The 17,166-nt window shown below is 43.2% G+C and overlaps 1 protein-coding gene across 24 annotated transcripts in view; it reads left to right on the top strand.

The window, feature by feature from the left end:
* CCSER2 (coiled-coil serine rich protein 2) overlaps nucleotides 1-17,166 on the top strand; it is a 190,774-nt gene that overhangs the window by 3,685 nt on the left and 169,923 nt on the right. For 22 of the 24 annotated variants that reach the window (XR_002831999.1, XR_002831998.1, XR_002831996.1 and 19 more), the window contains exon 2: nucleotides 15,546-16,995. Coding sequence is in view for 17 of the 24 variants with exons in the window: in XM_023763732.1 (XP_023619500.1) it covers nucleotides 15,585-16,995 (1,411 nt within the window). In the remaining 7 variants the exon portion in view is untranslated. Of the gene's footprint in view, nucleotides 1-4,291; nucleotides 4,309-15,545; nucleotides 16,996-17,166 lie in introns of those variants that run through there. The other 2 variants (XM_014465515.2, XM_023763747.1) reach the window with 2 other exon arrangements.

The following is a 17,166-nucleotide window of genomic DNA, read 5'->3' as shown; positions in this document are numbered from 1 at the left end:
CTTTTATTTTGAATTTAGGATTTAATTGTGATAGATATGTATTTATGTCATTGTTGTTTTAATTCCTTTTTTTTTTCTAAAAAATACGCTTCAACATTTCATATAATACTGGTTTGGTGGTGATGAACTCCTTTAGTTTTTTTCTTGTCTGTGAAGCTGTTTATCTGACCTTCAATTCTAAATGATAGCTTTGCTGGGTTGTAGGTCCTTGCTTTTCATCACTTTGAATATTTCTTGCCACTCCCTTCTGGCCTGCAAAGTTTCTGTTGAGAAATTAGCTGATAGTCATATGGGAGCTCCTTTGTAGGTAACTAACTGGTTTTCTCTTGCTGCTCTTAGGATTCTCTCTTTGTCTTTAACTCTTGGCATTATAATTATGATATGTTTTGGTGTGAGCCTTTTTGGGTTCCTCTTGTTTGGGACTCTGAGCTTCCTGGACTTGTAGTTCTATTTCTTTCACCAGGTGGAGAAGTTTTCCATCATTATTTTTTTCAATAGGTTTTCAATTTCTTGCTCTCTCCCCTCTCCTTCTGGCACCCCCATGATGTGAGTGTTAGTATGCTTGAAGTTGTCCTAGAGCAGCAGTTCTCAACCTGTGGGTCGCGACCCGAACGACTCTTTCACAGGGGTCGCCTAAGACCATTGGAAAACACATATATAATTACATATTGTTTTTGTGATTAATCACTATGCTTTAATTATGTTCAATTTGTAACAATGAAAATACATCCTGCATATCAGATATTTACATTATGATTCATAACAGTAACAAAATTACAGTTATGAAGTAGCAACGAAAATAATTTTATGGTTGGGGGTCACCAACAACATGAGGAACTGTATTAAAGGGTTGCGGCATTAGGTAGGTTGAGAACCATTGTCTTAGAGGATTCTTACACTACCTTCATATTTTTGGATTCTTTTTTCTTATTGCTCTCTGATTAGTTGTTTGTTGCTTTCTTATATTCCAAATTGCTGATTTGATTCTTAGAATCCTCTAATCTGCTTTTGATTCCCTGTAAATTTTTGTTCATTTCAGTTCATGTATCCTTCATTTCTGACTGATCCTTTTTCATGTCTTTGATGTTCTCACTGAAAACCTTGAAATTCTAAGTTCCTTGACATTCTCACTAAGTTCCTTGAAGCTCTCATTAAGATCCTTGAGCATCCTTATAACCAATGTTTTGAACTCTGTATCCAGTAGTTTGCTTGCTTTATTTAATTTAGTTCTTTTTCTGGAGATTTCTTCTGTTCTTTCATTTCTCTTTGTCTCTGCATTTTAGCTGCTTCCCTGTGTTTGTTTCTATGTATTAGGTAGAGCAGCTATGTCTCCCAGACTGCCTTGTGTAGTTAGGTGTCCTGTAGGGCCCAGTGGCTTAGCCTCCCCAGTCACCTGAGCTGGGTACTCTAGTTGCAACCCTGTGTGGTCTGTGTGTACTGTCCTGTTGTAGTTGAGCCTTGATTGCTGTTGATGTCACTGGGAGGAGTTGACCCCCCAGGCCAATGGGCTGTGAGGACCAGATGTGACTACAGCAGAAGAGCTGCTGTGCAGGAGACACCCCTATGCAGCAGGACTTGCCTCAGTGGGGCTTTGGTGCTCACTCAGTCTGCCCCTTGAGTGTGTTGCTCGTGGATGTGTTAGAGTTAACCTGCTATGGTCTGAAGCTGTCTACTGGGTGCACTGATTCTGGGGCCTCTGCCTGTTCTCTGCCTGGGCCTTCTGGCACAATAGAGTGATCTGCAGGTGGCTGCCACTTGTGTTGGGCTTGGAGGTTCTCAGGAGATACCAACCCGTGAACCTTGGCAAGTTGTTGCTAGTGCCAGGCCTGGGGCCACTTATCCAGAGGTATGGGGCACACTGAGTCCAGCTGCTACTTATTTGAGAGATTTTAGGAAAATCTGAAGCCTGAGCCAGGACAGGCCATTCAGATGGAAAAGCCACTGCAGACAGCTTAGGTGGGGCTGCAAATTGGTCGGTTCCAGGGCAGGGGGTCATTAGTCAATGAGGCTGGTCCTGAGGCAGCCAAGGCCCTCACTTGTCTGGTTGTGCTGCTTTTCTGGGCTTGGAGCTAAAATACAACTGAGGCCTAGATGTTATCTTTAGGGAGGAAAAGGTCAAGGGGAAAATCACCAGGCAGGGTGGGGCAAACAGTGTTGGTGAGGCTGATGGAAACTCAGATATGGTGCCTGCCAGTCAGCTCTGTGGTGGGGGAGGTTTCAGCATAGGAGCAGTGATCTCTGCAAGCACTTTCGTCTTGGAGAAAGCTGCCCCACTTCTTGCCCTGATGCTAGACAATTTAGTTTCTTCCTGTATGTCCCTGGATGCTTTCAAGCTGCTGCCCCTGGTCTGGAGCTCAGAGGGAGTGAGTCCAAGTAAGTCCATGCACCAGCACTTTAAGAGAAACTGTCTGGGTCTTCAGCTGCCTTCTCAGCCTCAATCCCCGCTGGTTTTTACAGCCTGAAGTTACAGGGTCTTCTTTTCCCAACTCTGGAACGCTGGGCTGACTATTCTGGTGTGGGGCAGGGACCCCTTACTCCTCATGGGAGGCCTCCACAGCCAAGACATGCCTTCGATTAAAAACAGCACAGTGGGGCCCTAGCCGGTTTGGCTCAGTGGATAGAGCATCAGCCTGTGGACTGAAGGGTCCTGGGTTTGGTTCCAGTCAAGGGCACATGCCTGTGTTGCGGTCTTGGTCCCCAGTAGGGGATGTGCAGGAGGCAGCCAATCAGTGATTCTCCCTCATCACTGATGTTTCTATCTCTCTTTCCCTCTCCCTTCCTCTCTGAAATCAATAAAGATATGTTTAAAACAACAACAACAATAAAAAAAAAACAACAGCACAGTGGGTGTCAGACCAGCCCATTCTGTGCTTCCTCCCCCCTACCAGTTTCAGTGTGATTTCCTCTTTTAGTCTCTAGTTGCAGGGCTTCCATTCATCTAGATTTCAGGTAGTTCTGAATGATGATTGTTCTGAATTTTAGTTGTAATTTTAATGTGGTTGTGGGAGGATGTGAGTCCTGCCTTTACCTATGCTGCCATCTTGGTTCTTCCTCCTATTACAATATTATTGACTACTAGAGGCCCGGTGCACAAAATTCATGCAGGGGGGGGGGGGGGTCCCCTCAAGCCAGCCTGCACCCTCTCCAATCCGGGACCCCTCAGAAGATGTATGACTGCCGGTTTACACCATCTTGTGTGGGTGTGAGGGTTAAATTGGCAGTTGGACATCCTTCTCACAATCCTGGACTGCTGGCTCCTAATCGCTCACCTGCTACCTGCCTGGCCATCCCTAACTGCCCCCCGCTGCCAGCCTGATCACCCTTCACTGCCTCTGTGTGCTGGCCTAGTCGCCCCTAACTGCCCCCCCGCTGCCTGCCAGGTCGCCCCCAACTGCCCCCTCCCTGCTGGCCTGGTTGCTCCTAACTGCCCCCCCTGCCTGCCTGGTCACCCCCAACTACACCCCCCTGCCAGCCTGGTTGCCCCCAACTGCCCCCCCTGCTGGCCTGGTTGCCCCACGCAGCCTGCTGTTCAGTCATTTGGTCATCCCTCACTAACCCCCCTGCCTGCCTGGTCGCCCCATGCAGCCTGCTTGTTCAGTCGTTTGGTCGTCCCTCACTAACCCCCCTGACAGCCTGGTAGTAGGCAGCCATCTTGTGAGGGTGTGAGGGTTAATTTGCATATTGCCTCTTTATTATATAGGCTATTAAACCCTGTGATGTGTACATTAGATCCGCATGACTCATTTATTTTATAATCAAAGTTTGTACCTATTATTCCCCTTCACCTTTTTCACCCATCCCCCCACTCCAGCCATCTCTGGTCATCATCAGTTTGCTCTCTGTATCTATGAGTCTGTTTCTATTTTGAAATGTGTAATTTTTATGTTGTTACTGTTTTTCAGGAGGCTCTGGTAACTTTTTTCTTCTAATTTTTCATACTTGTGTTTGCATCTTCTTCAGCTGTCTTTTGTCAACCCCCACCCTTTTCCTCATATTCTTCTAAAAGTTAACTGAAGTGTTGATTTCTTAAAAAATAGATTATTCTTTGTTTTTTTTCATTGAAATAGACTTTATAGTTACTTTGAGTAATTCTTAAATATTTTTTTCTCTTTCTATTCTATACAAGTTTATACTTATAGAAACAAATTTTCTGATTTGTGCTCCATGAATAGTTCTTGAATATTTTTTATTGTTAAATTTGATTGTTTCCTTCCCTACTCATTACAAAACTAAACACTTCAGTTACATATTTTTTCCTGCATTTTTTCACCTCCAGGATCTCGGCTGTCTCTTCCTGCACTGGAGAAGGTACTGGGAAAAGAATGGGGTAGTCAGTTCTATTCTAGTATTTTCATTTACAACAAAACTTGCTTGTTATAAAACAATAAGTTGATGTCAGAAAAGCAGCACAACCAGACAAGTGAGGGCCTTGGCTGCCTCAGGACCAGCCTCATTGACTAATGACCTCCTGCCCTTGCACCGACCAAGACAGTGGAGACCATGACCCTGAAAGAGCACCCCTAGAAAGCTGATGACTGTTCTATTGAGACCCTCCCCTGAGAGCTCCCCTAAGATTCCCACCTGCAAGGAAGAGATAAATATGCTCAGGGCAAAGAACCTAGTGTGCATTCTCCCTCCAAGGAGCATGGCTGTGCCATTCCCGCCTCCTCTCCTTCCCCCACAGGCATGTATTCCCTCATCTCTAAGGGACCCAGGAGACTTGCAACCAGGGGAGTAATGGGCAGCACCAGCAGCTCGTCCCAGGCTCACCCCCTGTCTCCCGTAAGACCCCCTTTTCTCTGACTTCTCAGTGAGCCAAAGCAGCCTAGGCTTGCCTGTTGATTCTTCTATGTCTTCCTTGCTTCTCTGTCCTAAGTCTATTTTTGCTGCCAGCATGGACCCAGTACCCTTTGGCTCAGTGCTGTGTCGCCCTTCCCTTGGGATATCCTCACCCCCCATCCCCCTTTCCTTAAAGAAATTCAGTTTTTCTTTATTCACCATCTGAAATGGCTGTTTAGCCTGCCTGCTTATCACCAACTTGAATCTTTCAATGAGCAGTTTGAAAACGTAGGTTTATTGAGTGCAGCTTAAGAAAATGAATTGGAGAGAGACCATTAGGGCAATAGTTAAATTTCAGTCCTGGGCCCACTACTTATTAGTTGTGTAACCTTGGGAAAAGTACTTAACTCCTCTATATTTAGTTTTTTTGTTTGTAAAGTACAGATTATATTTACATCATAAAGTAGTTGTTACATAGGTTAATATATATCACACCCTTAGAATACTACCTAAGGCAGCAGTCGCCAATCTTTCAGACCTCATGGATCACCAGTGGTCCACGGACTACCGGTTGGTGACCGCTGGCCTAAGGTATGGTAAGAGCTACAAAACAGTTAGCTTCCGTTGCTGTTGCTATTTCTGTTGCTGCTTCTACTACGCTCCTCACCATATTGAGTGCCACTGAGTTGGCTTCAGTAGTCTTGGTTCTTTATTATCTGTATGAACTTGGACAAGGTACTTACTTTGCAAACCTCAGTTTCTTCATCTCTGAAATGGAAGTAAATGTACCCAGCCTGTGTTATAATGAAGTTAAGATATGATAATTCTTATAAACTGCTTAGCATAATGCTATGTACATACTGTTCTTAATAAAGTTAGCTATTATCATTTAGGTCCCTCACAGTCATGTTTTCCCTTTTGTCTTCAGCAGGGACAATTAAGTCCTTCCATCTTCCTGGTCCCAGAGGAAGGAGAGTTTCTGGCCTAGGTCAGGGAGACACTGCATAGCCTACTTTCCACAGGGGTTCCTGTCTCTTGGGCTGTTGGCCCGAGCCAACCCCAAAACATCATTCATTTGTATACACTGATGTCTGTTATGTGTCACACTCTGTGCTAGATGCTGAGAATTTTAAAAACAGTTTTTAATTAAGATATTGAGTATATAATTTTCATATACTATATTTTTGAGATTATTTGTATTGCCCAAGTTCCCCATGCTCTTGCTGGTTGAGTTTGCTCATAATATTTAGTAAGACCTAGTCCCTGCTTTCTCCAGTCTCATTTAGCTGCAAGCACAGTTCCCACACCCTGCAGTCTCAGCCAGTCCTGACTGAGGTGGGGAGTGGGGCCTGCAGTCAGTATGGCTAGTGTAGCTGCACAGTTCAGTGTTCCAGGGCTCGAGCCCTGAGCAATGTGCTTGTAAGTCTGTAACCTTTTTCTTGACTCAGCTGTAAATCAGAACCTCTGCATTGTTTTCCTGTTTAGCATTCCAGTTCTCAAAACAGGACTGTAAGCTTACCTTTTTCTTATATCCTGTTGGATCTTGCTCCAACTATTGTTCCTACCATTTTTTTTTTAATTTCAGAGAGGAAGTGGGGGGGGGGGAGAGAGAGAGAGAGAAAGAGAGAGAAAGAGAAACATCAGTGATGAGAGAGGATCACTGATCTGGCTGCCTCCTGCATATCCCACATCGGGGATCAAGCCCGCAACCTAGGCATGTGCCCCTGACTGGAATTGTGTTGGGGTCCAGCCCCAGCAGGTCCAGGGGTCCCCAAAGGTGTGGATGGAGTCGGCGAAGAAGGAATGACACGGAAACAGCATTCAGTTGATCAGCAGCCTAGCCAGGATCTCTAGCCAGGAACTCCAACCAAGTTCTGGTCAGGATCTCCAGCGAAGTTCTGGTTAGGTTCTCCAGCGAAGTTCTGTAGCCAGGTTCTGTCCAGGATCTTTTGCCATGTTCTCTCCCTAGGTTTTCTCTCTAGGTTCTGTGTCCAGGTTCTGTCCCTAGGTTCTGTGTCTAGGTTCTGTCTCTAGGTTCTGTCTAGGATCTCCAGCCAAGTCCTGTCTCTAGGTTCTGTCTTCTGTTGTCTTGTTACATCTGTATTTATACCAGTTGATTTTAATCCTGTCAATTTCTATTCCAAAGGTTAGGGTGTTTCTTATCTCCATTCCAGGGAGTAAAGATTATGTAGTTTAAGCGTGATTGTTCTTAGTTAAAGTAATTAACTACCCGCCTGACACTTAGTTAAGGGATTTTATTCCCTCCCTAACTTCAGGGAAAAATCCCTACCTGGGGAAACAACCTTTCTCGGAGAGGTGACCTTGGTTAAAACACATAGCGCTGAGGGGAGCAAACATATTAAGAACAGTATGCTATATACACCAGGTCTCTTGAAACACGTGCAGATGTTTCTTCCCTGCAGCGACTGTGTCAAGCAGCAAGGATGGACCGGCTCCCGGCAGAATTGAACCAGGGACCCTTCAGTCTGCAGGCCGATGCTCTATCCACTGAGCCAAACTGGCCAGGGCCCCACCATTTTCTTTATTTTTAACCTTCTTTTTAGCTTTTCCCCTGCATCTTAGAAACAGTATTAGTACTCTGGATATTGATTAAATGCTGTTAACTAGTGTGAAGATTTTTTTAAAAATATTTATTATTGAGAGTATTACAGATGTTGCCCTCCCCCCTCAAATACTCCCTTCCACCCAGTTCCCACCCCACCCCAGGCCTTCACTAACCTATTGTCTGTGTCCATGGGTTATGCATATATGAATATAAGTTCTTTGGTTAATCTCTTCTCCCCACCCACCCTTCCTTCTCAGATTCGTCATTCTGTTCATTTATTTTGATTTTTAGATTCAATTGCTTTTTTGTTTTTTTTTAAATTAAATCTTTATTGTTCAGATTATTACAGTTGTTCCTCTTCCCCCCGCCCCCCATAGCTCCCCTTAGATTCAATTGTTGATAGATATGTATTTATTGCCATTTTATTGTTCATATTTTTAATCTTTTTTTTTTTCTTAAAAAAGACGCTTCAACATTTCATGTAATACTGGTTTGGTTGGTGATGAACTTCTTTAGTTTTTTCTTGTCTGGGAAGCTCTTTATCTGACCTTCAATTCTAAATGATAGCTTTGCTGGGTAGAGTAATCTTGGTTGTAGGTCTTTGCTATTCATCACTTTGAATATTTCATTGCAGCTGTCTACATCCAAAGCAGAAGTGGAAGTTTTATCTTCCTATAAATGGAATGATGACATATGTACTTTTTTTTTTTTTTTTTTTTTTTTTTTAAACATATTTTATTGGTTTTCCACAGAGAGGAAGGGAGAGGGTTAGAGAGTTAGAAACATTGATGAGAGAGAAGCATCGATCAGCTGCCTCCTGCACACCCCCTACTGGGGATGTGCCCGCAACCCAGGCACATGCCCTTGACCGGAATCGAACCCGGGACCCTTCAGTCCGCAGGCCGACGCTCCATCCACTGAGCCAAACCGGTTCGGCGACATATGTACTTTTAAGGCCTGCATCCTCTTGCAGTCCAGGACCCCTCGGGGGATGTCCCCCTGCTGGCTTAGGCCCGCTCCCCCAGGGAGCGGGCCTAAGCTGGCAGTCTGACATCCCTCTGGCAGCCCGGGAGCCCTAGGGGGATGTCCGACTAACAGCTTAAGCCACAATTGGACATCCTTAGCACTGCTGAGGAGGCGGGAGAGGTTCCTTCCACAGCTGCTGTGCTTGCAGCTGTCAGCCTGGCTTGTGGCTGAGTGGAGCTCCCCCTGTGGGAGTGCACTGACTACCAGGGGACAGCTCCTGCGTTGAGCGTCTGCCCCATGATGGTCAGTGCGTGTTATAGCAACTAGTCGTTCCCTGTAGTTCCGCTGTTATGGTCAATTTGCATATTACCCTTTTATTATATAGGATATTTAGGTGCGCTTATATTGGGTGCATATATGTTTTCAGGGATATAGCATCTTGTTGGATCAATCCCTTTGGTGTTATGTAGTGAACTTTATTGTCTCTTGTGATGGCCTTCATTTGAAGTCTATTTTTTCAGATATGAGTATTGCTACCCAGCTTTTCTTTTTGTTTCCATTTGCATGGAAATTATTTTTTCTCATCCCTTCACTTTCATCCTGTGTGAGTCTTTTGTTCTGAGTGGATCTCTTATAGACATAAATAGTTGGGTCATGTTTTTGTATTCTTCAGCTACTTGATGTCTTTTGATTGGGTCATTTAATCTATTTACAGTTAAGGTTATTATTTATAGGAAGCTATTTAATGCCATTTTTTATGCTCTCTCTCTTTCTTCTTCCCTTTAGCATTTCTTGTAATGCTATTTTGGTGGTAATGAATGCCTTTAGTCTTCTTTTATCTAGTAAGCTCTTTTCTTTTGCCTTAGATTTTAAATGATAGCTTTGCTTGATAGAGCATTCTTGATTGCAGGTTCTTGCTTTCCATTACTTTGAATATTCGTGCCAATTTCTGACTTGCTTCTGTTGAGAGATCTGCTGATAGCCTTATGGGCACTCCTTTGTAGGTGACTGACTGTTTCTGTCTTGTTGCCTTTAAGATTTTCTCTGTGTGTTTAACCTTGGCCATTTTAATTATGATGTGTCTTGGTGTGGGTCTCTTTGTGTTTATTTTGTTTGGGACTTTGTGCTTTCTGAACTTTTGTCACATTTTCCTTAACCAGGCTAGGTCATTATTTCTGTCATTATTTCTTCAAACAGGTTCTCTATCCCTTGTTCATTTTCTTCTCCTATGATGCGGATGTTAAGTTTCATATTGTCCTAACGTTCCCTTAAACTATCCTTCTGCTTTTTAATTATTTTGTCTTTTTTTCTGTTCTGTTTGAGTGATTTATTTTTTCTATTTTGTCTTGTAGTTCACTGATCCTACCCTCTGTTTTGTCCCATTGACTGGGAATTCCTTCCAGTGTATTCTGTATTTCGATATGGCATTCTTCATTTTTGACTGATTATTTTTTCATGGTTTCTATATCCTTCATGCTGTTGTTCTCACATTATTCTGAATTCTCTGTCTGATAAATTGCATGCCTCCATTTCATTTAGCTCTTTTTCTGGATTTTCCTCCTATTCTTTCATTAGGGGCTTATTTTTTTGTCTCCCCATTTTACTGTCTCTTTGTGTTTATGTCTATGTTTCAGATAGTAACTCTCTGCTCCCAGTCTTGGTGGGGTGACTTGTAGGTGTTCCAGAAGTGCAGTCTCCTTGATCTCCTCACCTGGGTGCTCTAGGAGTGATTCTTGTGTGGTTTGTTTGGACCTTCCTGTTGTAATTGGGTCTTGATTGCTGATGGCCCTTTCCTGGTTGAGATTGACCCTCAGGCTGGGTTACTATGAGGCTCAACCCAGACTATGGTGTGTAAACTGCTGTGCAGGTGCCATCTTGAGGTGTCTTGATGGGCTGAGGCACAATCATTAACCCTTCAGGCTGGGTGTCTTTAGAGGTAAACCTTTATTACTATGTATGTGATGGTATCCTGGGGCTTCCTCCCAAGGCAGGCTTGTTCCCAGCAGATCAGGGGCCTACTGGGCCACCTTTGGGCGTGTCATTTGTTTGTTTAGTTGGTTCGATTTCTGGTGTGGTCTGAGGCCCAACATTCGTTGTGATGGTTATGAGTCCTTTAGGTTCTTTTGGGTGGGTTTCAGATGCAGGTTGCTGTCAGATGTTGTATGTAACTGGTCTTGGGCTGCCTGTGTGTAGTCACCACTCTGTTCACTGTTTGTGTCTGCCTCTGCTAGACCTGTGTGTTCATGGGAGGGATCAGTCTGTGTAAATGGATTGGTTTCTTTTAGCTTAGATCTGGGGGCAGGTCTGTGGTGGTTCTGAGGCTCCTTGAGCTCTGCCTCCACCTGTCAGCTACTTCTTCCCCCTGAAGTTGCCTGGTCTTCCTCCAGTGCCTTTAGAACAAAGTCTTTAGGGTGGACCCAGGCTAGCCTAGCTCTGGCTAGTGCCCTGCCCCCCTGCTTAGAGATTACAGTCAGGCACTCCATGAGGGGAAATTAGTCTCTGCTTCAAAGCCAAACTCCTCTACCAGAGACTCCAACTTGAGTTCCCCCTAAGGTGTCCTGCTGCAGGCTCAGGCTGAGTCCAGCCTGCACTCTTCTCTGCAGGAGCAGTTCCAGCTGCCCTGGGCTCAGGGGGATTGAGGAAAAGAGTCTCTGGGTGAGGATGTTGCCAGCCCAGCCTGAAGGAGGAATAAGCACTTCCTCCTGGTCCCAGACAGTAGCCTCTGAGGTCTCATACTTGGAATGGCCCGTTCTGAGCTGCTCCCTTTCCCCCACAGAACTGCGACCGGTGAGGGTACCCAGTGAGGGTATCTGGAACTTCACAAAGCAAACCAGTCTTCTTTTGGGAGTGGTGTTTGCATCCTGCAGGACAGGAAGACAGGTTCTATCTCGCCTTCCCAAGGCTGCCTGACTGAACTCACAGGGAATTCGGATCAGCCAGTTACAAAGCCCAACCAACACTTGCTTATCCATCTCCCTGATAGAAGTCTTCTCAGGGGATACAGTTCAAAAATCCAAGCTCTGCATGGAACCAGTGCCCGCATGCCACAGGTCCAAGCAGGAGGGGTTAGAAAACAGCCCCGTGCAGGACTCAGATCTCTCCAAGCTGCTGATCTCAGCAAAACGGGGGCTGACATTCCCAGCTCCACTAGTCCTCTCAACTCTCCTCAGTGCAGCCCCCCACATCCCCAACCTGGCCTGCTCCTCTGTGCTGCTAAAACCCCACAGGACTGAGCAGTCTGGGAGGTTCCACAAGTAGGGGAAGAGGTTCCAACCCCGCACCTGAGGTGGGAGAATCCTTTCCTGTTTCCCCAAACCAAACAGTTTAGTCCCTATCTGGGGCTCTGCACATGCCTTTCAAGAAAGTAGAGGGTCCTTCAAGATCATTGCTGGGTGCAGCCCACAGGCCCCTCAATGGACCCAAACATTGCAGTGCAGCCTTTCCAGTAGTCAGACCCCAGAGTGAACTTCTCGGCTGGGCTGTTCCTTCACTGGGAGGGTGGGTCCCAGTCTCCCAGGCAGACAGAGTTTCCCTGGTTCCCTCTGCCCATGTAACATGTTACATGGGCTCTTATTCCAGTCTCTGCTGCTCTGGGTTTGGGATCCCTGCATGGGGTTGAGACCCCACACTCCCAAGCGGGGGGGAGCTTTGCAGGCAACATCACTGGGCCTCTCAGCTGGAGCACTTGCTCCAGGGGGCTCCCCCTTTCCACGACTCCCCTCCTCTTGCTATTCTATACACTGTTTCTTCAGTGCTCCTTAGATATATGTCCAGTCAGCTACACTTCTCTTGGTTTTTCAAGTTGATTGTGCAATATTTTAGCTGTAAATCCAGTCCCTGGCTGGGAGCAAGCGCATGCAGCCTCCAGTTTCTCTGCAGCCATCTTCAGTCATTGAGGTTTTGTTTTATTAAATGTATATTCTTAGTAGGTTGTTCTCTGTTACAAAGAACTGTTAATGTAAAAACATTCAAACCTGTAAAGAATTTTTGTGAGTTTATTTGAGCTACACTGTCGACAATTTCCAGGAAGCAGAAATTCAATGGATTGGGGATAATGCTCCAGAGCAGTGGTTGCCAACGGGTGGTCCGCGAACCACTGGTGGTCCGTGAGGTCTGAAAGGTTGGCGACCGCTGCTCCAGAGAATGGTGGTTTTTTTCACCTTGTTTTATACCTTACGTCAAAGGAGGAGTGGGTTACTTGAAGTCCATTGGCAATAGATTAGGGAGGTGGGAGAAAGCGAAGCGGCAGTGGGGGTGGGGGGTGCCTCTGGGATTGGATAGAAAGTAAAATGACAGACACATTACTTAGGTGAGCACAGGATAGTTAACAGTCAACAATTAACATGATAGCAATAACAATGAAGGAATTAGTGATATCTGTCCTGGTGCCCAGACACATTTGTGCCTCAAGGGGTCTGGAAAAAGGGGAGTTACAAGTTACCCAGACATTTCAAGGATATGTTATCTTAGATGCAAAAAGACACATAGGCTCAGTTAAGGTAAAGGTTGATCATGTCAGGGAAGATATCGGCCTAGGAGTGACTACCCACCGTAACTGCTTTTAGTTAAAGTTTAATTTCAGACCATCCTTTGTGGTTACTTTAGGTCTCTGAGTTTGCAAGCCCGCCATGCAGGCCTCCCCTGAGCTTGTCAGGTTAGCATGTGGCCCCTTTCGTCCACAGAACGCACTGGGGATTTCCTTACTTTCCTTTTTATGTTTTCTTTCAGATTGGGCTCTTTCTTTGTTTCTCTTGCTATTGTCATTTGTTTCTCCCCTTCCTTTCACCCCTTGTTTGTACAGTTGAATGGCCATTCCTTCTTCTCTTGCTGGTAAAGGCTTAGATAAGGAGGACAAGATTGTGTATGCTATGGGTTCATTCCTCCATGCCTTTCCCACCTTAGCTGTGACTTTGTTTCCTCCTTTCACTGTACCCCCTGAATATACTTTGAAGCATTGTGTGGTTCTCTGTTTTCTGTTTAGTATAAGGTATTGGGGGAATAGCTCTGCTGGTGCCTCAGGCTCTCCTTCCTGTGTCTTAGAACTTGTTGTGTCTTGTACTGGCCTTTCTCCATCCTCCTGAGATGTAGTATATTTTCAGGGGCTTCAGACCCTTCCCTCAACTTAGAATTAAACAGGTTCTGGTGCCCAGTAGGCCTCAGCTGAGGCTTTTTTCCTGGACTTTTCTGGGGCATGCAAAATTGGATATTTCTATCCAAACTGGAAGATAGTCATTAAAACTTTCAAGTTTTACTCCCTCACCCATTTTTCTCATTACTGCTTCCAGGCAGTGTAATCAGGCAAGGATAGGAGCCAGACCATACTGCATACTGTACAGAATCTTTCTGGCCACTACTTTCTTTTTTTTTTGATTAATTTTCTCCATCACCGTTGATCTCCTCTGTACCCTCCTCCACCCATTCCTCTCCCCCTGCAATCACTATACTGTTGTCCCTATCCATGAATTCTTTTTCTTTTTTTCCTTTTTTTTTTTGCTCAATCCCTCTACCTCCCAGCAACCCTCCCTTCCCCCCACAGCTGTGGAGGTTCTTAGTTTAAAGTTTCTTGTTGACAGCTGGTGGTTTTTTGTTTGTTTGTTTTTAAATCCTCACCAGAGGACATGTTTCCATTGATTTTAGAGAGAGAGGAAGGAAGAGAGAAAAACATCGATGTGATAGAGAAACATCGATTGGTTGGGGATTTAACCCGCAACCTGGAGTATGTGCCCTGACCAGGAATTGAACCATGACCCTTCAGTGCACACAATGATGCTCCAACCAACTGAGCCACACTGGCCAGGGCAGCTGGATTTTGGCTAAAAAAATAATGCACACACATTCACATATGTATGTATATTTTTCCATTTTATTAGTTATTGGGGACAGGAAATTTGATAATTCTGCTTCAGCCTACCATCTTTACTTGAAAGTCTGTGTGATTTCCTAAGTATTATTTTTGACATAATTAATAACACATATGCACTTTAGAAATTTGATAATTCTAAAGGTCAGGGATGACTTGGAACCAAATTTTTAATTAAATAAAATTAACAAATTAAAGACAATATAAGATACTAAGCTTAAAATATCAGTGACCTTAAAGCATGCATATTTCTTTCATTTGCATTTTCTCTTGTGTGTGCTTTTATAAAATTTGCATATAACTGCAATGAAAATATAATGACCATATTATATTTCTGTTAATGTTAGGGTAAAAATTTTAATATTTCTATCTCATCTTTATAACCTCATCATATGGCACATAATTTATTAAGCAGTTACTCAAATAGAAGAAACTGTTGTTTCTAGTTTTATGTTTTTGTGTGTGCATTTAACCTTTTTTGTGTTTATTGTTTTGTATTACCTTTAAAATAAATTGGAAAGGTTCAGATTAATGGACTAATCAACTCTATTAAATCATTATACTTCTTACACTGGCACTAAACAGAGTGTCTATTTATATTACTGGATAAAAATTATTTTGAGATTGTTGCTTAAAATGACAGCTGAGCCCTAACCGGTTTTCACTCAGTGGGTAGAGCATTGGCCTGCGGACTGAAGGGTCCCAGGTTCAATCTGGTCAAGGACATGTACCTTGATTGTGGGCACATCCCCAGTAGGGGGTGTGCAGGAGGCAGCTGATTGATGTTTCTCTCTCATCGATGTTTCTAACTCTCTATCCCTCTCCCTTCCTCTCTGTAAAAAATCAATAAAATATATTTTAAGAAATGACAGCTGATATCTCAGCCTTTAATGCTATCAGACTTTTGGTGCTGTTGTATTCTTTTCCTACATTCTTCCAATGACTTGAATAATAAAAGTTTAAAAAATGTATTATAGTTTCTATAATGTATCATGTATGCTTATAAAAAAAAAATCACGTTAGTATTTTTAAAGGAAATATTACCCAAAGTGAAAAAAGTAATTTGGGTAAAAATTAAAATATATGCTATAGAAGTATGTTTTTTTGTTGCTCTTTAGTCTTTGGTAGTCTAATTTTATTATTGATTTTGCTATCATCCATAGCCTTGGTTTATAAAAGTGTTCATTTTCTCCTATCATAAAGTTATTAATTTAATTATTGCATTCAGTATTTATTAAGAGTCTTGTAAGAATCATGAGTAGCTTTTGGGCTTTGCTGCATTTAACTATATAAGAATATGCATTCACATTATGTAACAATCAATGTAATTATCCTTATTTAGGAATGTTTAATCTATTTTTATTCTCTCCTCAGATTCTGTCAAATTTTAAGAACAAATGTACCTTATAGCTCATGGAAGAAAAAACACAAATCAAGACATATTTGGGTTCCAAGTTGCCAAAGTATGGAACAAAATCTGTAAGAAGTACACTGCAGCCAATGCCAAGTGGGACACCTGTTAATTTATTGGGAACTTCCAAAACTAGCAGCATCAAAAGTTACATAAAAAATAATGGCTCTGATTGTCCATCATCCCATTCATTTAATTGGAGAACAACAGCTAAGTACCAACTTGGTGCACCAAGTGCTGAGGAACCTAATGATACTCAAAGTTCACATGATAAAGTAATTGATCCTGAAAAACATGCACCTGCTCAAGGAATGTTTGCTAAAAATGGGATAAAGGGAGATTTGAAGAGTGTTTCTTTTACATCAAACTTAGCGAAGCCGTCCACTATGTTTGTGTCATCTACAGAGGAATTAAAACAAAAGTCTTTGTCTGGACCATCCGGTTTGGGTAAATTCACCAAAGGCACGATATTAGGAAGGACTTCATATTCTCTAGTCAGTGCTCCAACATCGCAGTTGAGTGGGTTCTATGTGAATCGATCAGCTGGTAGCATACAGAGGCCTAGAGCAAACTCCTGTGCTACCAGAAGCAGTTCTGGAGAAAGCTTAGCACACTCCCTAGATAATATGAAATCTCTTACTTGTGAAAAAATGGTAAGGTCACAGAGTTTTTCACATTCCATTCAGAATTCATTCTTTCCACCTTCATCTATAACCAGATCGCATTCCTTCAGTAGAGCTGCAGATCTTAAGCCTTATCAGAACCAACATCTACCCATTAGAATGCCTCTGAGGGCAAGTATGCTAACAAGAAATTCCCAGCAGTCTGACGTACTCAATGGGCATGAACATTTAGGGTATGGATTTAATAGGCCTTATGCTGCTGGTGGAAAGAAGTTGGCTTTATCAAATGGCCCAGGTGTAACTTCCACTTTGGGTTATAGGATGGTTCATCCCTCTCTACTGAAATCTAGCCGATCTCCATTTTCTGGGACTATCACAGTTGATGGTAATAAAAATGCACCTGCTGGCACATGTGTAGGGGAAGATACTGGACTTTTGGCTAAGGACAGAGCTACCAACAAGGACCAAGGACTAATTGAAAATAATAGTGATAGAACAGAAAATGGCCAGACCATGAAGCATGATGCTAAAATTAGATACCTGAGTGATGATGTGGATGACATTTCCTTATCTTCTTTGTCATCTTCTGATAAGAATGATTTAAGTGAAGACTTTAGTGATGATTTTATAGACATAGAAGACTCCAACAGAACTAGAGTAACTCCAGAGGAAATTTCTCTCAAAGAAGAAAAGCATGAGAATATACCAACAAAGGATATATTTGATTCCCCCAAGGAAAATGAAAAATGCTTCAGTAAAACTGATGAGTGGATAGATATAAGTGTCTCTGGTAAATATTAATATCCTTAAGTTTATTTGCTTTCTCCTAGATTATATAACTGAAGTTATATTTAGGGTTATCTTCTGATTAATTCCATGAAACTATCAATTTCATGGAGGGATGGATCTAGATAAAGTAGAAATGGGGCAACATTTTCATTTCTTGTGACTTTTGTTCCTC

Source organism: Myotis lucifugus, unplaced genomic scaffold (assembly GCF_000147115.1).
Source record: "Myotis lucifugus unplaced genomic scaffold, Myoluc2.0 scaffold_299, whole genome shotgun sequence".
NCBI classification, from domain to species: domain Eukaryota; kingdom Metazoa; phylum Chordata; class Mammalia; order Chiroptera; family Vespertilionidae; genus Myotis; species Myotis lucifugus.
The sequence above is the reverse complement of the archived record's forward strand: the minus strand, read 5'-3'. Positions and strand labels throughout refer to the sequence as shown.